General features: G+C 42.8%; 1 protein-coding gene across 2 annotated transcripts in view; it reads right to left on the bottom strand.

Annotated features, from left to right (window-relative positions):
- Nucleotides 1-117: 117 nt before the first annotated feature.
- The window catches only part of DSTYK (dual serine/threonine and tyrosine protein kinase), a 56,376-nt gene continuing 31,343 nt past the window's right edge, over nt 118-25,150 (bottom strand). Inside the window, exons 3-13 of one of the 2 annotated variants that reach the window (XM_067729257.1) lie at nt 18,717-19,386; nt 13,897-14,129; nt 13,183-13,266; nt 12,344-12,520; nt 11,590-11,719; nt 11,058-11,214; nt 10,479-10,611; nt 8,476-8,589; nt 6,024-6,138; nt 3,427-3,498; nt 118-2,854 (exon numbers count right to left, since the gene is read on the bottom strand). In XM_067729257.1, coding sequence (XP_067585358.1) covers nt 2,667-2,854; nt 3,427-3,498; nt 6,024-6,138; nt 8,476-8,589; nt 10,479-10,611; nt 11,058-11,214; nt 11,590-11,719; nt 12,344-12,520; nt 13,183-13,266; nt 13,897-14,129; nt 18,717-19,386 — 2,073 coding nt within the window. In that variant the 3' untranslated portion in view covers nt 118-2,666. Of the gene's footprint in view, nt 2,855-3,426; nt 3,562-6,023; nt 6,139-8,475; nt 8,590-10,478; nt 10,612-11,057; nt 11,215-11,589; nt 11,720-12,343; nt 12,521-13,182; nt 13,267-13,896; nt 14,130-18,716; nt 19,387-25,150 lie in introns of both variants that reach the window. The other variant, XM_067729256.1, reaches the window with a different exon arrangement.

The raw sequence follows: 25,150 nt of genomic DNA, 5'->3' as shown, positions 1-25,150 counted from the left end.
CCATCGATCTCCAAGGCAAACTAAAAGACCTCTAGGGTCCCAGTGGAAATGGAATGGAATAGAGAGCATTCTGTAGACACAGTGAGGTTAAGGGAAAACAAAAGCCAAACAGATATGAACCTAAAACGTTAATGTGATCTTTATTATACAGCACATCTGGTGTTTGTGCACCCCAGAAGTATACACAATACTCTATAAAACCAAACCCAGCCATTCAAAATTACACTAAATGAAGACTTAACCCATAGTTGCATCTCTTAAAAATATACACAGTTAACACTGTCCCGCTGTAACAATATCATGGAAAGAGACAGGTAGCACAAGGAGGGAGAGCGTGTAAGAACTGAAGTTTGTGCCAAAGTAATTTTCTCTTGTTATTGCACTTTTATTCTACACACTTAGTATATTACACTTTTTATTTAACACTGTAATAATAAACATTAGTCCTTTGAAACAAACGAAAACATTACATAAAGACAAAAGACAACAAGCTGTCCAGGCCAATTTCCTTTCCAACCCTCTGAGTAAGGTGTCCCCCCAGTGTCAGGTGTTCACACACAGTCTCTTCAGTCAGCTCTGTGGACTGGATGTTAGTTAACAAAGCAGATAAAGTTAAAAATAAAACCCTTTTCAGAACAGTAGTGTACTTAAAACCCCCCAAGGGAGTTTGCCATACAGGTTTCTCAAGTTGACTCCCTCCTAACCCACTTAAACATCACACTAGCCCTAACCCACCCCACCCCCACATTTAGAAGGATAAACCCTCTTTTTTTTTCTTTTAAAGAAAAAGTGGGTTATTTGATCCAGCAAATCCAAAAATCAAGCTTTGAAAACTCAAAGAAAGCAACTACTCTTTCGGCAATGGACTCTTCGAGGGCCATTTATTCCACTCTGATGCAGTATGAACTTAGGAGGTTCCCTGATTAGTCAGATGGAATACCACGCATGCCGTCTCTCCAAAGCAAGGCCAGAGGGAGTCTGTTCCCCAAAGTGCTGTTATAATCACCAATCCCTTTTGGCTTCTCAGTGCTAAATAATAAGCCAAAAAATAAAGTGTCATTCAGTGCAGTTATCATTTTGCAGCCCCGCTACCCCAAACCACTTTGCTGATCAGGAAAAAGCTTTGTCAACACCTCTTTGGCAGCTCAAGTGAAAATGCAAAAAAAACGCATTGGAGAGCTGACAGGTACTGCTTGAGAGTTCTACCAGTCCCCTGTTTCTATCCGTGGTAGTAATATATCCCTCCCTTCACTCTTTCCTTGAATTTTAGTGTTAAAAATTAGGAGAAGCTGCTGCCTAGGCTCTGTCCCCTTGAAACTGATGGAGTCACAAATGACTTCTTTGGTCTGGGAAGAACCAGCACAGTCCTCCTTCCCAGAGAAGTGAAAGGCTTTTGCTCAATCAATGAGCCACTCTCTGCAGAGGATCCAGGGAACTAGGGCATGCCTGTGGAAACCTCACCCCGACGTGCATTCCGCAACGCCCCCAGACTGACCTTGCCGCTGGCTCCCTAGGCACTAAGGCAGCTACTCTGGAGCCCCAGGCTCCACCGCGTCTTCTGATTGCTCTGCAGGAAGGTCCGTCACTCAATTCTGAAGCAACAGAAGCGACCAGACCTCAAGCACATTAAAAATGGCCAGGTAATCATTTTCAGGCTGGGGTAAATTGCCCTAATTAAGTTGGTAAGAAGGATGGAACACGGTGAGGGTAACTCTTTCATCCCATCCTTCTTCCTCCTCCTGCCACAATCTCACCTCACCACGTGGGAGCACAGACAACCAAAGCTAGGAGGTAAAGTCTTCAGGACTTTGGCCTTGTTGAGCCCTCTACAGCCCAAGTGCTGCCAGGCCTCTTTGAATATCTAGTGTCTTCCCAAGTAATATACAATACAGTACATTTCATGGCATTGCATCACCTAAATAATGGATGCCAAGCAACAGAAGAACCCCAAATTAGCAGACACTGTTATTCAACAAAAGCAAAGTATACACACGTGTTATACATATGTATTCCTGTACTCAGCCTGCTGAGCGTTTAAATAACACTTCCAAATATCTACATGTGGACTCTGGCTGACCTGCACCTTTTCTCAGAATACTTTTTAAAAAATGAACTGCAACCACTCATCTCCTTACTAAGCGTTAGCCCCTCCCTTGCTTCTCCCTACTCAGGCAAAATATGTGCGCAATCTGCTAGAAAACTGGTATCTGAGAGCAGACTAAGCCACGGGGGATAAACTGAAAAGGGACTCTGGGTGGAGAAAAACCTAACCTCCCATGTGTAAACGGAGCTATGAACTAAGACTTCCAAAGAATGTTAGGAATGTGGGCTCCACTATGGGAGCACAGAGTCCCGATTATGGCTGGAGTTAAAAGACAGTCTGGAAAAGGGAACTAGGTAAGACTTTTCTTGAAATTTCATACAGAAGAGATTTATCCTGACTTTTTGGCTAAAGAAACAGCTTGGGCATCAGTGAACTGCTGGATATGCTCAAAGCCATCCAACTCTTCCCTATCCAGGAGTCATCTCTGCCTGGAAAGGTCTCAAGTTGCCCCGCAAGCATCAGTCCCCTTGGGAGCTCTCTGTAATGAATGTCAAATTCTTCCCATAGCCAAAAGGTGAGGGGAAGGAAAGAAAGAAAGAGCGAAAGAGAAAGGTCTCTGCTTTCAAGTAGAATCATCGAGTCCTCTGTTTGGCCTCTCAGAATGTGACTTGCATAGCCGGTCCATGATGCCCTGGAGCATGGGCTGGACAATGCCCAAGAGAGGTCTCTGCGAGGGGTCACCATCCCAGCAGGCTTCCATCAGCTGCCAGCACTCCTCGTCAAACACAGGGAGGCGTTCTGGACGGGCCCCTAGAGAGAGGAGCATGGAAATAAGACCCGAGGTGGCGAGAAGGGAACCGACACAATGAAGAGGCATGATCAGCTCACAGGCTCTGTCCCCTTGAAACTGATGGAGTCACAAATGACTTCTTTGGTCTGGGAAGAACCAGCACAGTCCTCCTTCCCAGAGAAGTGAAAGGCTTTTGCTCTATCAGTGAGCCACTCTCTGCAGAGGATCCAGGGAACTAGGGCCCCAGTTGGGGCTCAGGATGCTACACAATGCAGTGAGCTTTGGCTTCAGCTGCAGCTATCTAGGTTAGAACCTAATAGTAACTGTGATGAAAAACTGGAATACACTGGCAGAGGATGTTGAAGAATTAGAAATTTTAAAGATAAAAACCTGTCTGAGAGTTCAGAACCACGCTGCCTGGAAGCAGAGGTTTGACTTAAATGTCCTTTCTGGATTCCATGATGGTTTAAACGTTTATGAGGTCCTGCTGTGGAGTGGCCAGAGAGGAGGACAGGAGGCCGCTGCAGCAGTGCCTGGTCTCAGTCTGCTCTCTTCTGGGGAGTCAGGGCAAAGCAAGGCTCGTGGTTCTTACCTCTCCGCACATTGTTCCAGAGATGGTCTTTGCTGGCACACCTCTCAAATGCCTCAGGGAGCTTGACAGAGCCTGAGCAGATATACCAGAAAAGAATGCCAAAAGCGTAGACATCCACAGAATTATCATACTTCCCTACAGCAAGAAAGGGTGACAAGTAGTGAGCCAGGGAGGGAATCAACAGCATCACCACTAACTTGCATCTGCAGAGGCCTTTACACATTCTTTCCTAAAGCCTTTAATGCCCATTATCTCTTATAACAACCCTGTTAGGCAGGACACATTTATAATGCCCATTTTATAATACGGAAAACTATGGCACTGGGAGGGCTAAAGATTGAAAGAGCCAAGACTAGAACCTGACAAAGGGGAAGGAAAACAGGCCTTTTATTTTATTTTATTTATTTTATATTTCACTGATAGTCATTATATTTTGTATTTCATTATTGTTTGTGTGAAGTACTTTTTTATTTTTAAAATAAATAAATTGATTTATTCTTTCATTCATTCATTTCTGGCTGTGTTGGGTCTTGGTTGCTGCACACGGGTCCTCTCCAGTTGCAGCAAGCAGGGGCCACTCTTCGCTGGGGTGCACGGGCTTCTCATTGCGGTGGTTCCTCCTGTCACGGAGCACCGGCTCCAGGCACGCGGGCATCAGTAGCTGCAGCACTCGGGCTCAGCTGTTGTGGCTCACAGGCTCTAGAGCACAGGCTCAGTAGTTGTGGCTCACGGGCTTAGTTGCTCTGCGGCATGTGGGATCTTCCCGGACCAGGGATTGAACCCATGTCCCCTGCATTGGCAGGCGGATTCTTAACCACTGTACCACCAGGGAAGTCCGGGCCTTCATTTTAATGGGACAATCAAAAAGATTAATCCTGAAAGGTCATGTTAGGGAAATAAAGTTGGGAAATACAGGTGGGTAGATAGGTTGGAACCATAACATAAAGATTTTTAAAGTCGGACAGAAGAGTCTGGATTTGATGGGCAGCAGGAGTCATTTATCCTTTAGAGCAGGAGGTGACATGAAGAAAATATTTTAGAAAGATTATTTTTACAGCAGTAGGGTGAACTGCAGTAGAAATAATCAAATGAATTTAAATATGAAGTAGCCAAGATAAAATAATAAAAGTGGGAATAGAAATTTTTTTAAAAGTCAGGGAAAGAAAAATGATGACTGTCTATTTCTTTTCAATGTGCGTAGGACTACAGCTATCCAACTAACTCCTAATCCTTATATGTATCACTCAATGAAGGGTTGGGGGAAGACTTGTGGCTAATGAGAGAAATCCAAATATTATAAATTGCTAATTTTAAGTCTTACCAATACTAACAAGTGACCTGCCATTCCCTTTCCACCTTCCCTGGCGATGACGCAACCTTCCTCATCCATTCAGGCTCAAAACCTCAGAGTCATCTTTTAGTCATTCCTTCCTGTTCATCACCCATATCAAGTTAATTACAAAATCTCGCCCATCCTTCCTCTGAATTGATCTCAAATCTGTAACATTTTTTGTTTCAGCACTACTACCAACTTAATCCTAGGTCTGGTCTCCACCACTGGTCTCCCTACGTGGCTCTTGCCACTCAATCTGCCTTACCTACTGCTACTAAACATTTCCATGAACATCTCTTTTCATCCCTCACCTGTTCAAAAGCCCAATAGCTCCTTACTTCTTTCACATCAAGCCTTCACTCCACTGCATAAATTTCAAGCTCAAATATATCTTATCTCCAACTTGTTTGCTATTACTTCCCACACTGATTTCTTTCCTGTCATGCTTATTTCTAATCGGCAATTTTGCTCCTATTTCCTCTCCCCCAGCCTCCAGAATTTTCTCTCCTACTTAACATGGTTGGACTCTAGAGACAGAAAGGCCTAAATTCCAATCCCAGCCTCATTACGTCTAGCTCAGTGTTTTGGGGTGGGTTTCTTCATCAATCTGGCCTCAACTTAATCCATGACATGGACATAAAAATGCATCAGTGTCACCACAGAATTGTCATGAGGATTAAATGGAACAAAATATATGATATAACATACCCACAGTGCCTAGCTCAAAGAATATATTAATAAATATATTGACTTCCCTTCCCACCTACCAAATTTTCCAGATCTCATTCAGTTTCTATCCAGAATTTCACCTCTACCACAAAACCATCTAACATTTCTTCTCTGAACACCAACATTATGTAGCACTTAATCACATGTTGTCTTATACTGCTTCTTAATTATTTTACCTCTCAATATATCTCTGTCAACTGTAAGTTCTTTAATGATAGAGGACAACTCTTATTATATAGGAGTTATTCAATCAATACTTTAGGATTAAATAATTGGTTGACTATGGCAATGATGGCACTAATAGCCCAGAGAGACATCCAAAACAACAGTTGGTGACTCCCATTTACACTTTTCTTTCTTGCCCCTTTACCTCTTCACTTGTCCCCCTACTTGTCTTAGGTTTCCCCTGTTCTGGTTTCTCCCCTGCCTGTGCCAGAACTGCCAGTAGTACTTGTGGATACTACTTAGCCCAAAGGGTAGCACTTGGTTAAAACACGGAGCCCTGCCCAAACCCACTCCCTGCCCTCCAGCTTACCTGTGAAAAGTTCAGGGGCCATATGAATTGGTGTCCCCACAATGCTGCCTGACATCATGGCCTCTGGCTTGCAGAATCCTAAGTCAGTGATCTTGGCACGGTTCTGCTTGTCCAACTGCCAACAAAGCAGGGTGAGAGTCATCCTATGCCTGGTCCTGCACGTAGCGCTCAGCTGCATACCCAAGCTCAAAAGTAGGCATCTACCTCACAGCAGTACTTAATCAACTCTGCCTCTATTCTCCCTGTCTCTAGATTCACTCCCATTACTGTCTTCTCCCCATACTGTAAACAACCTGATGGCAAGGACTGCCTTTTTCATCTTTGTACCCCCAGCACTTAGCATAGTGCCTAGCACATATCAGGAGCTTAGCAAATCTTGGAAGAATGAATAAATGAAGGGCACTGAGGAAAGTATTATTAGTTCCTGATTATTCTCCTCTGACCTCCAGAACCCAGGGCAGGAAGTTGCTAAATAAGAAGGTTGAGGTCCTCTAGTCAGCTGAGGAGGGTTTTTTAATTCCCTCTAGTTTCCTTTCCTGAGGTCCAAGACAATAAATCTGTCCCAGGTGAACAGATAAAGAAGATGTGTATATATGTATATATATATATATATATATATATATATATATATATACACACACACACACACACACATATATATATATAATGGAATACTACTCAGCCATAAAAAAGAATGAAATAGTACAGTAACATGGATGGAACTAGAGATTATCAAAAGAAGTGAAGTGAGTCAGACAGAAAAAGACAAATACCATGTGGTATCAATTCTATGTGGAACCTAAAATATGATACAAATGAACTTATTTACAAAACAGAAGCAGACTCACAGATATAGAAAACAAACTTATGGTTACCAAAGAGGAAAGGGGGTAGGGGAGGGATAAATTAGGAGTTTGGGATTAGCATATAACAACTTCTATATATAAAACAGATAAACAACAAGATCCTATTGTATAACACAGGGAACTACATTCAATATCTTGTAATAACATAAAATGGAAAAGAATATGAAAAGGAATATATATGTAGAACTGAATCATTTTGCTGTACACCAGAAACTAACATATTATAAATCAACTATACTTCAATAAAAATAAAAATTAAAAAAAAAATCTGTCTCATTTGGCTATTGACAAGCCTCTTAGGTTTCAGCCTAGAATTTTAGGAAGATATTTCCCTCCCCCCAAAACTGCTATCATCTTTATATATCATTTTTTAAAATATATTTATTTATTTTTTGGCTGTGTTGGGTCTTCATTGCTGCAAGCGGGCTTTCTCTAGTTGCGGCGAGCGGGGGCTACTCTTCGTTATGGTGCGTGGGCTTCTCATTGTGGTGGCTTCTCTTGTTTCGGAGCACGGGCTCTAGGCGTGCGGACTTCAGTAGTTGTGGCACGTGGGCTCAGTAGTTGTGGCTCACAGGCTTAGTTGCTCCACGGCATGTGGGATCGTCCCAGACCAGGGCTCGAACCTGTGTCCCCTGCATTGGCAGGCGGATTCTCAACCACTGCGCCACCAGGGAAGCCCTCTTTATATATCATTTAAGTGTTGCCAGAGACACTTCAGTGATAATCCAATATATTTTCAAAAGGAGTATGTCAAAAGATTCTTTATAATTTAGATAACAGGACTGGTAGGTTCATGACTATCTTACCTTTTAAGGTGTGTTTACCCATCTCAGTCCTCATCCAGCATCTCAAACCCTAAGCAATAACAAGACCTGGAATCCTCAAAAATATCAATGTCACAAAAGCAAAAAAAGGCAGGACTATTCTAGATTAAGAGGCTAAAGAAACATGACAAAATGCACTGTATGATCCTTGGATTGGATCTTGGGCCAAACAAACAAATAGACCATATTTGGGATAGTTGAACATATTTGGGACAACTGGAAAATGTTAATATAGACTGTGTATTAACTAATAATATTGTCTCAATTTAAACTTCTTGGGTGTGAATAATGGCATTTTAATTAAGTGGAAGAATGTCCTTTTCCTTAGAAGATACAAGCTGAAGTATATAGGAGTAAAGTTTTATCTGCAAGTTACTCTCATATAGTTCAGTAAAAAATGTGTGTGTGTGTGTATGTGTGTGTGTGAAGAAAGAGAGAGAGAAACAAAGAGAGACTACAATAGGAAACAGAATATGAATCTGGGTGAACAGTATGTGGGTCTTCATTGTACCACTCTTTTAGCTTTTCTGTAAGTTTAAATTTTCTCAACAGTGTTGGGAGAAAAAAATCTTAAGCAAAATAAGCTAGGCCTATGATGCAACTCCTCCCTAAGCTTCAAGTCCAAGATACCATCCATCCACTCTGCTGTTAACTGGTCACAGTCTTTTCCTGTGACCGAATTTACATTCATGTGTACCTCCCTCCAAAGGTCACTTACACATAGAGACAGGGAGTTATCTTGGGGAAACAGCTCTTACTTACCAGCACATTCTTCAGTTTGATATCACGGTGGACAAGTCCCTGGCTGTGCAGGAAGCGGATTCCTTCCACCACATCTAGGGCTATCTGCAAACGGGTCTCCAGGGTCAGCCCAGCCTTGGGGAGACAAAAGGGTTTACCTGTCACTAAGAAGACAACACCTCAATCCAACTTGCTTATACCAACGAAGAGTTCCTTCTGTGAGATACTGAAAGACTGACCACACTAGGGTACACAAGGACAGAAAAGTGGATGAGAATAAGGGAAGAAGAAGGCAGTCAGGAGAGGGAAATAAAGGAAAAGCAAGGAAGGGCAAGCCATAAAGGCCAGGTCAGATCCCTTGGAGGCAGCACTTAGGCCAGCCGGATGATCCCCAAATGTGACTAGGAGAGCTACAACCAAACGCCTGAAGGCATGAGTGCATCTCTAACCCTGAACAAACTCTAGAACTGCCTTAGAGGCTCAAAGTGAGTATTTCTAGGACTCTCAGGCAGATTTACTTCCATTGCTTTGTAGGACTGGTTAGCCTTTGGTTTTATGGATTCAAATACCAAAGTCACCCATCTTACTTCTACCAAGCCTCCAATTTAGGGTCTCTTGAATTCTGGAGAATGTTATATCACTCATCCAAAAGCCCATATATGGTTGTCTAACCCACTTATGGAAAAGCATCACATGGTACTTAGCTTAACTCCCCTGAAATGAAGAAGGAAAGCCGCTTGCAGAGTCATTTTATTCACCATATTGATTTCTCATGGCTCCTGCAAGCATTTCTGAGGATTCTTCTGTCTTATTCCATATAAACTGGTACAAGAGGCACCTGTGAGAAGGGACCTACCAGATACTCTGGGGTTAGCTTTTCCAGCTCCAATGTAGAGGACAAACAAAAGAAACCTCTCTATTTCCCCGCTGGTGGCTGTTTTAGATGAGGGGAACTCAACATCCAACTGAGGGTATTTCACCTTCATTCAAAATCTTCCACTTCTCACTGTCTACGGCAGAATTTGAATGCTATGGAACTTTTAACGTTTTTGGTCTTCTATAATTTGTTCCCAACATTTCTTTGCATATTATCTCCCCTCTATTCCCCAAATGAACCAGCTCTTCCAACACAGTCAGTGTCCTTCAAATGTTCTGGGCACTAAGCTATTCCTTCCCCCGGTATGACCTCTTCTTTCCATCTGCCCAACTTTTACCCATCAGGGTTCATTTATCCAACTCAAATGCCACCTGTTCATGAAATATTCACTGACTACAATTATTTTATTTTATTTTTAAAAATTTTTTTTGAATTTATTTTTGGCTGTGTTGGGTCTTCATTGCTACGTGCGGGCTTTCTCTAGTTGTGGTGAGCAGGGGCTACTCTTCATTGTGGTGCGCGGGCTTCTCATCGCGCTGGCTTCTCTTGTTGCAGAGCACGGGCTCTAGGCACGTGGGCTTCAGTAGTTGCAGCACACGGGCTTAGTAGTTGTGGCGTGGGGGTTAGTTGCTCCGCGGAATGTGGGATCTTCCCAGACCAGGGATCGAATCCGTGGATTCTTAACCATTGCACCACCAGGGAAGTCCCTACAATTCTTTTAAAAGCCCCTGGCCAATTATACTTTTTGACATCCCCTTATGTTGCTTAATGCAGGGCCTTGTACAAAGTAGTCACTAATAAATATTTGTTGACAATAAAAACTAGCTTAGTTCACTGAGAACGAAAAAAGAGAAAGAATAGCAGAGTTATAGAAAGCTTTTCTGCTCTTCTGTGTAGTCTAGATTTTTACACTACCACGAGAGGTAAAAGTGGTGAACTGCAGTATTCTGGATATAAACTGGGCAAAAAAACATGTTCTGAGACATTTTTAAGGTTTTTTGGAAATGAAGGTAATAAAGCTTGATTACTCCAACATTGTCTTATGAGAGCTAGAGGCTCTGAATAAAGAAGAAAGGAGGAAAGGCCAGAAAGGAACCTGTGGATCTGGCTGCCAGCTGGACCTCACTCCCTCCTTGCCCTGCCTCACCTTCAGCCCACTGTAGAGGTCCCGGTGCAGCCGCTCCATAATGAGCAGCACAGCGATGCTGGAACCACCACCATAGTTGTAGTCGATGACGGAGCCGTGCAGATCCACCAATCGCTCATGCTTCGGCAGAGACCTGGTGAGGAGCGGAAAGGTCTGGGCTAGAGCTAACCTTGCATAGCATGTCACTACAGTGGAAGAAATAACCCTGAGACCGTGCAGAGTCCAGGCCCAGAGGTAATAGCCCTCAGTACAGCGAGAGGGCAAAGAGAATGGCCTCTCTAACGAGGACAGAGAATTATGGAATCTAAAAACTGACAGGCCTTAAGGACTAAGGAAGAAAGTCAAATGGAAGGATGGGTCTGAAAAATTAGGATGGTGGGGAAAGGGCAGGTAGAGGCAGGAAAGGCCTTGAAGAGAGCACATTTCTGGGCCAGACACTGGAATACTGGTCTACAACATTTTGAGACATAGGAATGGAGAGACAAGGTTTACTATAGCTCTTGGTACAAAATTTATACCAGGCTTCTAAGCTTCTTCTCTGGATCGTTCCCCACGAAGATGAATGAGACCAGAACCCACCTCATGTAGTGGAACTCCAAAGCTAGGTCATTCCAGTGCTTCTCATCTGGAGGGACAACTGACTTGAGGGCACAAGGGAAGTGTCCCCCCCAGTTGTCACACAGGTACACCACACCATACTGGCCCCGGCCCAGTTCCTGTCCCAGTTTAGGTTTACCTATAAGGTACAGAGACAGAGATAAGGCAGGAAGGATGGGAACTTGCTGGGCAACCTCCCTAAGATTCTTAGACGTGGACCTGCCTAGAAGCAGGAAGTCATAATTATGCCAGGGGAAGAAATTTGGATGTTTTCTAAACCAGTAGTAACCTAACTGGTTTAATTTGAATAAACTTTGGTTGTGTTATTTGAACTATATAAATAGCAGGACCAAACAGACTTCATCAGAAATTCAAAAACACATCAATGGGTGTTTAGGCAGCTTCACAAGGAAGCAGCTTTAGACACTGGGGTTCTCCAGGGTTGGACATGAGGATGTCAGGTATCCAGAACCTTCCTCCTCCAATTTACTAGGGAAAAAAAATAAGGACTCACGATGCAGCAAGACATCCTGTAAAGAACGGCTTTCCAGCGAAAGGCGGGCCAGGCGGGGAGCATGGTCTTTCCGAACCTTCAGCCATAGATCTTCAGTTTTCTCCAACCGGCCTGAGTGGCCAGCTTCCAGCTGGGAAGGAAAAAGAAGAAAGAAATATGACTTATCAGGTCCCCAGCTCTGGCTTCCTCACCTATTATATGGGGATAATAATATCTACCTCATGAGGATACCTGTGAGAATTAAATAAGATATATGTAACATAGCTCAGAGATTGGCAGACCGTGAGCATTCATTAAGGAATACTTTTTCTTCCTGGATGCATAATCACGTCTACCCACCCTCCCCTCCACACACATGTACACATGCACACGCGCACACCCCAAAGGGATACGCAGATGTCACATAACTGCAAACTACTATGGAAGTTGGAATGTCATCCCTTTCTGTCACTCATCCCTAAAATACTATATAAACTCATATAAAATGCCTACCCCTCGATTTTCATTCCTCACTCAGTGAAGTGGGGAGACATTAATTGAGTTCCCTCCATTCTCTCTAGAGTTAGAGAAATATCCACATGAAAAAGTTACTGATGAAACAACCTGTAACTTAGCATTATCCTTTAACAGAATAGAAAGGAAATATACTGATGACTTTTTAAAAATTATGTAGACAGCAGTAGATGAAACATTCCACAGTGGATGAGGTTCCTCTCCGATTGATCCAGCTGTATGTCCTTTCCTATATACCCACCTGCCGCAAGGAGGCTGCAAAGGCCTCATGAGAACTGTTGAGCCGAGTCCGGAATTGGCTGCAAATGCTCTTGGCCAGCTTGGAGGCGCTGAGGCTCTCGATGGCTTCCTGGGCCACCTTTCTCTTCCACTCTAGTGTGATGGCAGGTGGGCTCACCCATGTGATGCGCTGGATGATCTGTCAGGGTGAGGACAGTGAGAACACTGAGGGATGGGAGACGGGAACCACCAGGAAGAACCAACACCCCTCCCTCTCTGGGTTACCCACTCGTTAGGCCAGGATCTTAAGATAAGAGCTGTATGAAGTCCAGCACTCCTCTCCAATTCCATCTACCTCAGAATCGGGGCTCAGCCCAGCGGAAAGCATCAAAGAACACTAGGCCTAGTCTGCGTGCTCACAGATCAATACATTACACTCAGTACTGGGGGTGCCTGATAAACCCCTTTCTAAACACAGCAAATAACTCTACGGAAGAGTCAGATGGAACATCAGAAAGGAAACCGCACTCATGGCCTCTGGCAACAAAGCCTGCTTCTGAGAAAACACTTAGGTTGGGAAAAAGAAATATGAAGAAGATAATGAAGCAGGGTTTTATGGCTCCATAAAATATCATTTAGACACATCACTTTTAAGAGTTAAAGGGGGCACTGTTAATAATTATTTCAGAACAGGCATAAACCAGGATTCTCCCAGGCAGGCAAACCACGACAAATGGCCACTTGCCCTGACAGACATCAGTTTGTTTAGGACAGACACCCTAGACGTCAGTTTCTGTTGGAGCGACCAGATTCACATAAGCCAACTAGGGGCTGAAAAACACTTCCCTAAACAACATCTACCTGTTTGATTTGCTCCCACAGCATCCTTGTAACTGAGGACCCTGAGTGAAATGTGACTTCAACATGATAGGCAGCATTTAAGATCTGAAAGAGAGTACACAAACGAAAGTCAATATTCCCTGAGTAGAGTGGCTAATTAAAAATGCAATCAATGGGGCTTCCCTGGTGGCGCAGTGGTTGGGAGTCCGCCTGCTGATGCGGGGGACACGGGTTCGTGCCCGGGTCCGGGAAGATCCCACGTGCCGCGGAGCGGCTGGGCCCGTGAGCCATGGCCGCTGAGCCTGCGCGTCCGGAGCCTGTGCTCCGCAACGGGAGAGGCCACAGCAGTGAGAGGCCCGCGTACCGCAAAAAAAAAAAAAAAAAAAAAAAAATTGTAATAAATGATATTTATTTCAAGAACATGGTGCAGTTTCAAGGTTCCCAAATCTATCCCTCAGTGTATGTGCAGAGTCAATGCAGGCTGATCATCTATCTGGTGACTATTTGGGCTCCTTTACTTCATCTTCATCTTCTTGCTCATTGACTTAACTGCAATTTGACCGTTCACAAGCACCTCCCACGGACAGTGGTCATGAGATAGGAAAATAAAATAGAATTCAAACTGGACTGGCAAAAAGTTGAAAGGGAAATTCTTGACTAACTTGAAGCTGGGTTCGTGGGTGGATTCTGTTTCATGTGTTATCTGTGACACGCTCTTAACTACCCTTTGAGTACCTGTTTGAGATAATTACTGGTGATGTGAACCGAGACATCCTGAGACTTCTCCAGGCTCTGCAGACACCGTTCCAGCGTTCCGACGAAGCTCTCACGTAGGTAATCCACAGAGCTGATCAGCTTGTTAGCCACTGCTTGATTAAGCCGGGAGATGATGAGTTCCTGGATCTGTCGGATGCAGCATTTGATCTCTCTGGTGCCCACTGGTTCTCCATTCTCAGGGACAATGACATCTACGGAGGCAGAGCAAAAAGCTAGTTGGCTGTGAGGGGAAGGGGAAGGCACACTGAATAAAGGCAGCTCCCAAGTCAGACCCAAGGAGCTACCATGAACAACAGCTACTAAACGCATATGGCTGACAAACTGACTCTCAGTATGACCATGGGCCAAGCAATCCTCAACTACTTAAGGCATCTAAGAATCGTGAGAAGGAGCAACTGTGTACAGAATGAACCTATTGATTTTGTCAGCTCTTATATCACATTTATAGAAGAGGAGAAACAACATTTATTGACTGCAGACTATTTGAAATGCACAGTAAGTATTTTTCATATGTAATCTAATTTAATCCCAACAACAACACTGTCAGGGGTATATTACTGGTTATATTTTATATGTCAGGAAAAAGCCTCAAAGAGAGAATAAAGTGGGTACTGGGAAGGGATGGTACAGTTAGGAAGTAATATAGCTAGCATTTGAATCCAAAGCTCATGGATTCCAAAGCCTCTTATCTTTGTAATAATTCACACTTCCTAGCATATTAATGAGAAAAATCCAAGAGTCAAGAATTCAATTTTAATCAACTACTAGAGAAATAAAAAGTAAAACTGGAACGTTGTCCCCACTATGCTACTAGCTCTCAGGATTAGAAAAGTCTGTTTTGCAAACCAGAGGACAGAAGAACTTAAGAGAAGACAAATCACCTATAAAAATTCCCTCCTAAAAAGGCCCTCTCTAATGTTAGAAACTTATATTGGTACTACCTCTTTGGAAGAAATCTGGCAATATCTATCAAAAATTTAAGCTAACCAACCAATAAACAAAAGAAATCTATACACCCTTTGCCCCAACTACTGTTTCTGCTTCTAGGAATTATTTTTCTAGAAATATACCCTTACAAGTCTCAAATACATGCATGCACAATGATGATCAATGCAGTATACTCTGAGAGAGAAAGAGAGAAAGAAAGGAAAGGAAAGGAAAAGAAAGGAAAGGAAAGGAACGAAAGAAAGAAAGAGGGAGGAAGGAAGAGAAAGAAGGAAGGAAGGAAGGAAGGGAAGGAGGGAGGGAGGGAGGAAAGGGAGGGAGGGAGGAAAGGAAGAAAGGAAGGAAGAAAGGAGCTTCCCTGTTGGTGCAGTGGATAAGAATCCGCCTGCCAATGCAGGGGACCCAGGTTCGAGCCCTGGCCTGGGACGATCCCACATGGCTGTGGAGCAGCTGGGCCCGTGAACCACAACTACTGAGCCTGCACTCTGGAGCCAACGAGCCACAACTACTGAGCCCGTGTGCTACAACTGCTGAGGTCTGTGCATCTGGAGCCCATGCTCCGCAATAGGAGAGCCCATCGCAATGAGAAGCCCGTGCACCACAACGAAGAGTGGTCCCCACTCACCGCAACTAGAGAGAGCCCACGCGCAGCAACAAAGACACAATGCAGCCAAAAATAAATAAATAAAATAAATAAATTTATTTAAAAAAAGAAAAGAAAGCAAGAAACAGCCTACATATCCAGCAGTAGGGGAACAGTTAAATAAATTAAGGTATATCTATTAGAAGAAGACAAATTTCTCTGCACATTTATGGAAAGATCTCTAAGATATGGGGTAAGTGAAAAAGCAAGGGCAGAAGAACATATAGAGGAAAACTAGATGACTAGGAGACAGTATCTTTTTATCTTTGAGTAAAGTACCACGTTTATAGGTACTATCTTTTCAAAAAATAAATAATTTATAAAGTATGTATGTCATGATACCTAGTGTGCATGCATTACCTTTATTTTAAAACAAACAAAAATCAGTAATAAAAATCTGGCTCCGGGGCTTCCCTGGTGGCGCAGTGGTTGAGAATCTGCCTGCTAATGCAGGGGACACGGGTTCGAGCCCTGGTCTGGGAAGATCCCACATGCCGCGGAGCAACTAGGCCTGTGAGCCACAACTACTGAGCCTGCGCGTCTGGAGCCTGTGCTCCGCAACAAGAGAGGCCGCGATAGTGAGAGGCCCGCGCACCGCGATGAAGAGTGGCCCCCGCTTGCCACAACTAGAGAAAGCCCTCACACAGAAACGAAGATCCAACACAGCCAAAAAATAAATTAAAAAAAAAAAATCTGGCTCCATAGGATATGTGGCAGCTCTCTTCTAAATCTACTTGTCATTGCCTGAAGGATACCCAGAATGTATTAGAACAAGGTAAGAAGCAGCACGTAAGTCCTGTCTAAGATGTAGCCAACTAGGTAAGTAGAACCACAAGTCCATGATGTAGTTAACAGAGCCAGACATTTGATGTACTTGTTCCCAGTTACTCCACATCTGAACTAACCACTGTGCCCCAGGTACCAAACATGATTACCTGGTACATGATAGACAATCAAATGTTTTCACTGACTGCTCAACCTACCTGCCCTGACAACCCTTTATCATGTCTACTCTGATGCTGGCATTGATGCTCCAGTGTCTTTTATTCAGGCACTGAATTAAATTAAACATTCAGAAGATTTCCTAGGATTTCCACTGCAAGTGAGCACTTCTCAGCAACTCCTCCCTACAATGGGAATTCGCCAAAGAGGGATCTTTGTTCATCTTTAGAAAGACCTATAAGAAATCAAGCATGCTATGCTTGCTAAAGTATATTTCCTTTGTATCTATAAGTGTGACAAACATATACCATCACTCACACACTCATTCATTCTCCAAAGATATACTATACACAGACTCTGTTATTTGCTGCAAGGGATATAGTGATGAATAAAGACCCAGATCCTGTTCTTCATTTCTAGGATTTGAGAAAATAGAGGAACATAAACAACTATAATAATAAGATAAAAAGTGAAATATACCAGAAATTTCAGTTCCAGATGAAATTCTATGGGAGTTCAGATGAACTGCAATCATTATTAGCTAAGAAAATTAAAGACAACTTCATGAAAAATGTTATTTGGAAGAGGCCTTGAAGGGTAGGTAGGATTTGAAAATTCACAAATAAAAGAGATTCAGGTTTAGGGCAGGGCATAAGCAAAAAAAAATAAAATAGAATAAAGGAAGCATACAGAGGACAGGAAGCAGTTGAAACCAACCAAAAAAGAAATTACAGGAAGGTGCATAGTGGGAAATAAGACTGAGAAAGTTGGAAAGGGTTAGGCTTTGGAAGATCTTGAATACTAGGCTAAAGGAGTCTTAACTCAGTCTGTAGAAATAGAGCCAATAAAGATGAACTGGGGAAAGGAGAGAAAGATCTCAGTGAGATCAGTCAGGTAACAGTAGTTCAGTTAGACTAAAGAGGAAGGAATAGAGAAGCAAAGGTATATATGAAATAGGGAAGAAGACTCAGCAGGACTTGGCGACTGACTGGATACGGGGACAAGAGAAAGAAAACAGTTAAAGACCATGCTGAGGTTTTTGTTTAAGACTTTTTTTTTACTTTTTAAAATTTTTTTATTTTTATTTTTTTTATTTGGCCGAGCTGCGCAGCACGTGGGATCTTAGCTCCCCGACCGGGGATCAAACCCGTGCCCCCTGCATTGGAAGCGCAGAGTCTTAACCACTGGACCACCAGGGAAGTCCCCATGCTGAGGTTTTGAAGCTGGTTCCCAGGAAGATGGTAGCATCGGTCACTGGGAATAGATTAAGAAGCAGTAAAGCATGGAAATTAAGAGTATGGGCTCAGGAATCAGACTGTCTAGATTCAAATTCTGCCGCTACTATTTAGTAGCTGTGTGACCTTGAGCAAAGTACTTAACCTGTCTAAGCCTGAGTTTCCTCATCTAGAAAATGGCAATAAGCAGAATCCACCTAGGGAGGTTGTTTTAGAAAAAAACAAAGACAAAAAACTGAGGCTAGGTCCCATGTCAGAAATGCTGATTAGTAGGTCTGGAGCGGTCTTTAATGGTCTCAAGCATCTACATTTTCAAAAAGCCTCCCAGGTTATTTGGATGCATAGCCATGACTGAGAACCTAAAGGGTAACTTGCAAACCACGTACTTTAATTAATAGGTAGTAGAGCTAATGTTCATGCAGAAGACAGTATACCAAGTCAGTAGCATCTAAACCTCAGACACCAAAAGACCAGACTAAGCATTTGGCCCAGTTTTGTTAACAGTCATTCATGAAGAATGGGAATGCCAGAAAAGCCAAAACCGCTACTTTGGGAAATCCTTCTGAGTTAGGTCTCAGGAGCAGCCTGAAAAGAAAATGAGACCATGACACACAAAAAAGAACAGACAAAGAAGCATGGGCCATGCCAAAGGAGCCAGGGTTGAAGCATGACTCAGTGACATTCTTCAAGCAGCTCTTCTCCAGTTTTATCAAGGCCAAGGGGATACAGATATAAACGGGAGACTAAAGAGCACTATTGGGATGAATTTACCAAAAGCTGGACTAACAGTCCTAGGAAGGAATGATGGTGGAATCTTCCAGGAAGGTCTCTCAGAACAAAAGATGCCACCTTGGCTAAATGATTTAAGGTGGGCTCCTGCTAATGACAGTGGGGATAGGTGAGATGATCCTGAGGTTCCTTTGGGCTTCAGAATTAATGAACTCAACTTCCAGCTGGAAAAGAGTTAGAGGATGCTGTAGTCCCCGCGCCCTACCAAGTTCTCTAGGACCTACCTTTAAACTCCATGTTGGCAGCATCATCCAGAAGCTCCTCCTTCATGGTGTTAAGCGTCTCAACGATCACGTCCTTCATTTCCTCCTGCTTTCGGTTGGCAATATTCATCAGTGATTCGTACAACTCATTCTCCTTTTTTCGTGTATATTCTAGACGTTTGGGAGTAATCTGCAGGTCCCGCTGCATGTCAAAGGCCTGGTTAATAAAGATGTCGAGGCAGCGGCAGTGCACCAGGTTCAGGGCCTTGGCTGCGTCCACCAGGTGAGTCTGTAGCACCTGGTGAGAAAATGTGTTCAAGTGTCTCAGCTTCTCACTTTGCTCCACCAACACGCTCTGAGCTTTGGTGTCCTGGCTGGGGTTCCCACAGTTACAGTGACTGCTGCTCAGATAGCCCAGGTCAGTTAGCTGGCGATGGAGTGGTGATCTTTCATTCTCCATTCTTCTGGTGGAGGAGCTGATTATCTCCGAGCCCAGCTTCGGCACTTTGAAAAAGAATACGGGAAAGGAGAAATACTTTCGGATTTCCTGAAGCTCTTGCTCATCCCTTTCAGAGAGTTCATCTTTGTGGAGTGCATAGGTTATCACAGGCAAGAAATCATTCACCAAGTCACCCAGAACATCCACTGTGGGCCGGAGGCCTTGGCACGGTGCTACCACAATGTCCACTTCCTAGAAGGGGAAGGGGGTCATATCAGCACTTCAGGGTCAGAACCAATCCTTGCCTCCCCAAAGTCCCACACTGAGACCAAAATCCAGATCTATGATGGGGCAACTGAACTTCGGTATGCCCCAATCATGTGTCCACCTCCTTCCTTGGTTACCAACACTCCCTGGTGCAGCCTATGCAGGCAGGCACTTGTCCAGAGAGAGTGAAAAAACAAGTAAGTAGAAAGGATGGCAGTCCTTTTAGCCATTTTATTTATTTTTATTTATTTATTTTTTCTTTTAGCCATTTTAGATAAAAAAGAATATTTAGTCCCTTTTGTTGCTTTGGAAACTCCCATTAATTCCCTCTGATGAAGAAATAAGACAACTAGTAGATGAAGAAAGAACTCTTAACAGACTGGGAGTCAATCTGCCTAGAACATTCCTCCCCCTCTTTCTAACCTGACTAACTCATCCCTATCTTTCTAACACGGCTAATTCCCAAGGTCCTTTAAATCTCAACGTATACATCGTGTCATACCCCTCGGGAGTCTTTCCTATTACACAATCCCGAGCACTCTCTACTTCTCCTTTTCTTAATGTTCAACACATTTAAAATTTATTTATTTAAAACCTAATTCTTTCCCATTAGCCTATAAACTCTTTGAGGACAGGGACCATGTCTATCTCGTTCACTACTATAACTCCAGTGCCTAGTACAGAGTAAGTCCTTAACTTTGTTGAATCAATCAATCAAGCAGCAAACTAAAGGCTAGATCTGCCAAACATTACGGTCCTATTCTAGGAGTTGGCAGGCATCCCAAAGTCTTAGCCACCTAAGTCTTAGTAATACCTTTATGCTCATGTTCACTTGGTCTGGCAGAGATTAAGATTTGCCTATCCAATATTTAACCTCTGCATTATTGGGAAGGCAATGTCTTTTATAGACAGGGGTGGCCAATAATAGGTGGGGCAACAGGAAAGCTCTTTAAAGGGTTGATTCTACTAGTAAGTACACCCTTTGGACTTGCCCTTCTTGCTTGGAGCACAGATGTGACAGACAGAGCAGCAGTGATCATCCTGCAGTCCTTGGGCAAACGTGAGAGTAGAAGCCAGCCTTGAGGATGATGAAGCGAAAAGAAATAGGGGGACTTCTCTGTGGCGCAGTGGTTGGGAATCCGCCTGCCAATGCAGGGGACACGGGTTCAAGCCCTGGTCCAGGAAGATCCCACATGCCGTGGAGCAACTAAGCCCATGCACCACTACTACTGAGCCCACGCTCTAGAGCCCACGAGCCACAAATACTGAGCCTGCGTGCCACAGCTACTGAGGTCTGCGCGCCTAGAGCCTGTGCTCTGCAACAAGAAAGGCCACTGCAATGAGAGGCCCATGCACCACAGCGAGGAGGGGCCCCCGCTAGCCGCAACTGGGGAAAGCCTGCATGCAGTAACGAGGACCCAATGCAGCCAAAAATAAATAAATAAATAAATTAATTAATTAAAAAAAAAAGAAATAGGGAGCTTGGATCTCTGATGACTACAGAGCTGCCACACCAGCCCTCAACTGCCTAGCTTTAGACTTCTTTTATGTGAGGGAAAGAAAGTAACCTCTGTCTTGCTTAAGCAAGTCCCTACTTTTCTGATTGTTATGTACGATGAATCCAGTCATAACTGATAAACCCAACGCCTGAAGTGAGTTTCAAGAATGATTTTTGGTTTAGAAACAACTTTCCACAGGTCCTTTCCCTAGCTAGTAGTTTCTTTTTATTGTTCTACTTCTTTCCTAAGGATCTTGAAGCACTTAAGAGCATGTATTTCCATCCATGCATAGGTTCCTCCAAATCTCTGAAATTGCCTACTTTGCCTGGCACTCCAGACCTAAGTGTTGACCTGGAGACTTGTGCCTATATCACCATTGCAGGCACACCAACTCCAAAGTCTGCAGACTCAAAATCAATCCTTTGCAAAATTCTAGTACATTTTAAAGAGTTATGAAAGAACTCAACACAAATCTGCTCGTCTGTGTCCTTAACAGTTATCAGATGTAGCAAATTTACTTTATTTGAAATCTAAGATATCAATTTGTTTATTTGCTTTCAGACTAATACTCTGTTTTTATTCCTTTTTTGAGCAATAGGTATCATTGATGAAAGATTTTTAAAAATCAAAACCTGGGATCTTTTCCTTTTTGATCTCCTCCAGATAAGGAAGAAAGGGCTGGGAAATGCCAGCCTATTGTTTCTTGTAGTGTGTGTGTGTGTGTGTGTGTGTGTGTGTGTGTGTGTGTGTGTGTGTGTGTGTGTGTGTGTGTGTGTGTGTGTGTGTGTGTGTGTTGTTTCTTGTAGTGTGTGTGTGTGTGTGTTGAAGGACAGAGAGACAGAGAGACAGAGAGACAGAGAGAGAGAGAGAGAGAGAGCGCTCTCCTATTTCCAGCAAAGCACAAAGGTCTCACCTTCTTCCTCAACAAAGAACTCATAAATTTTATTCGCAGGTAGGTCACAGAACTTTCATTTGGCTGGCCACCTTGAACTCCCTAAAGCTAAAAGTGCTTTTACCATCTCAGCATTTGTAATTTGAGCAAACACTGTATAAATCCTCGTGCTTTCTACCCAAGCCTAGGCCAAGAAGAAATCTGCTGTTTCATGTGTGCCTCGAATTGCATGGAATGTTTTCTGATTGGAAGACTAGTGTGACACTCACCCTGCTATTCAAAACAAGCCCCTTCACTACACTGAGTCACACGGCTGGAGTACCAGTCACTTCATGAGGCACATTCAAAAAGTGGGTAAGAACTTTTAGGGTTTAGAGTACCACATGCAATTGCCTAAGTGCCAAAACTTTAAAGACATATAATAATTAGATAGGCTAGAAGAGAACCCCAAGAACTGAAAATTTATAACAAGATAATTACAGATGACAGTGGTTTTTAAAAATATTTTAAAAATTGCTTCTGACTTAAGTAAATATCTTTTTAAAGGTATAAATCAATCAAACTTATTATAGAAATATTAAGGGAAGAAAGCCTAAATATTCAAAACCTAAGTTAAGTGTTGTTTAGAAAGTTTTCAGGAAGAATTTTGTTGGCTTGTTTATTTGATGGATTTTCTTAAAATTCTAAAATAAGCTTCCAGGTTTTCCTCAAAGGACCATTTTGTGTGTGTAACACAACCATCAGCCAAAGCTGCCACGTCCATTTGTAGAACCAATAGCCTTTGTAAGGGACAGTTGACTTTATTTGCTCATAGTTGCAAATTCATTTTTTAAAAAATGGATTCAGTGGATAAAGAAGATATGGCATACATATATATATACACACACACACACACAGTGGAATACTACTCAGCCATAAAAAGAATAAAATTTGGCTGTTTGCAGTAACATGGATGGACTTGGACAGCATTATGCTAAGTGAAATTAGAGAAAGACAAATACTGTATGATATCACTTACATGTGCAATCTAAAAAATAAAACAAACTAGTGACTATAACAAAAAAGAAACAGACTCACAGATACAGAGAACAAACTAGTGGTTACCAGTGGGGAGAGGGAAGGAGCGAGGGGCAAGATAGGGGTTATGAGGTACAAACTACTATGTATAAAATAAATAAGCTACATGGATATATTGTACAATACAGGGAATATAGCCCATATTTTATAATAACTGTAATGGAATACAACCTTTAAAAATTATGAATCACTATGTTTTACACCTGTAACATATAATATTATATATCAACTATACTTCAATTTTTTTAAATTCCCCCAAAATGAATTCTGATGGTAGGTACTGCCTGGTACATTGGCACCTAGAAAGAAGTTGTCTACTCCTAAATACATCTTGTACTAAACAAAAATGGATAGAAAACAAGTACCATGCTCTCCTCCGTTCCCCAGTTAATTAACTTGTGCAGTCGGTTTCACTGTTCTGACTACCAAGACTGTTGGAAGACAGGCAAAAAGAGCTGCTGGCTGAGACCCTGGCAGCAGTACAAATTAGACTGGAATGTGATATGTGATTCTGCAATACTCACGGCAAAGGGATGACTCATGCCTGACGGTTATAAACAAAAAGGGAAGCCATCACTGTCTCCTGGAGACAGGGAGTGAAAAAAATTCACAGAGAGGATGAGCCCTGTTCTGGGTCCTATTATGGCCACCTGAGAGGGAAGACTGACCTCAGACTGTTTCATGGAAGGCTGTGTTCCTTCCTGGCACTTAGAACAGTGTCTGGCACTTAATGAGCATCCAATAAATAAATGTGCAGTTGGACTTCCCTGGCGGTCCAGTGGTTAAGACTCTGTGCTTCCACTGCAGGGGGTGTGGGTTCGATCCCTGGTCGGGGAACTAAGATCCCACCTGCTGCTTGGCGTGACCAAAAAAATAGTAATAGTAAATAAATAAATAAATGTGCAATTACTGGATGAATAAATGATGCCTTTACTACTTGCTCAAAACCACTTTCAATCATCCTATACAAAATTTTCTATTTTTAGCCCATATCCCACACATTTATCTGGACCTGCTATTTGCATCTACTCCAAGAATAAAGCAGTGAGTAAGCATTTTGCTCCTAACTCAATCAAGGAAGAAGAATCCCAGGGAATCATGAGAGTACGCCATAATTCCCATTTTGAGTCACAGCAAATTCCTAAAGAGATTTCTCTTTTAGAATACATCTGCACAAATCTGTCGAATCTACATAAGTTGATATATTACATCAATTTTCTTGGCAAGATTAAGAGAATGTAATAGAAAGGAGATTGCTACTCTGCAAACACCAGAATTTACCTCTCTGGTTTTGTTTTCTATGTAAAAGCTTTTTATGTAAAATGACACTACCTTAAGTGCCAAGAAGAAATGCCTCAATCACTGAAGCCTGACCACTTCCTAAGAATATTGGCTCTTACTGGTGAGGACTCCTTACTCTACGGCTCATGGCACATTACTGAAACTCAGTGATAGCTAAGGATGATTATCTTAACTGATGGTTCAAACAGAAGATGATCACGTACTCAGGTAGGTCATAAATATCTTTGTTTTCCCTATAGTTCTGAAGCCTCATTACATCACACAGAAGAGAAGTACATAACTATATAAGAGTCCTGCCCTTGCCCAGCAACTGACACAGCCTCGACTCCAATCCCTGTCTCTGTATTCTACCTATCGTCACTATCAATTCTCCTCCCATGCCCACTCTCACAGGGCAATGGGAGGTTTTTCCCATCTGTTTTTACACAGGATTGATTTTTCCTCATTTTTATACAGTTCCCTGAACTATCACTCTTAAATGTCAATTACATATAAAGGCAAATACCTCCCTCTTCTTGTTACACTGTTGAAAATCCCTTTACTCTTGGTACAAACACTCTCCACTGGGGAGCTGCGACTGACTGAGCTGCTTTCTAGAATATAACAGGCCACAAGCAGCTGTGTCAACCCAGAGCTTCACCCCAGCAGTCAGCATAGAACAGATACAAGCTCACCTCCCTACCTAGTAAAAAGTAGGGAGTGGTAACTCAGAGGCCATAACAAGACTTGGGAAAAACCATAATCCCAACCAAAGCCCTGAACTAGCCACAGGAAACATGAGGCCATCATGCTAAAAGTGGAAATATGTTTACAGTCCCAAACACCCCAAAGTAAAGGCTTTAGGTCTGCATCTCAACTCATAAGCATGAAGCCCTTAAGGATCAGAACTATCTGATTTCATACTGTGATGAATGAGATAACAGACAAGTTGACAAGAATGTACTGAACAGCCTCTGTGTGGTCTGTTGGGTTGGCCAAA

This window comes from Pseudorca crassidens, chromosome 2 (assembly GCF_039906515.1).
Source record: "Pseudorca crassidens isolate mPseCra1 chromosome 2, mPseCra1.hap1, whole genome shotgun sequence".
Classification (NCBI taxonomy): Eukaryota; Metazoa; Chordata; class Mammalia; order Artiodactyla; family Delphinidae; genus Pseudorca; species Pseudorca crassidens.
Note: the sequence above shows the minus strand (reverse complement) of the source record. Positions and strands in the feature narration are given on the sequence as shown.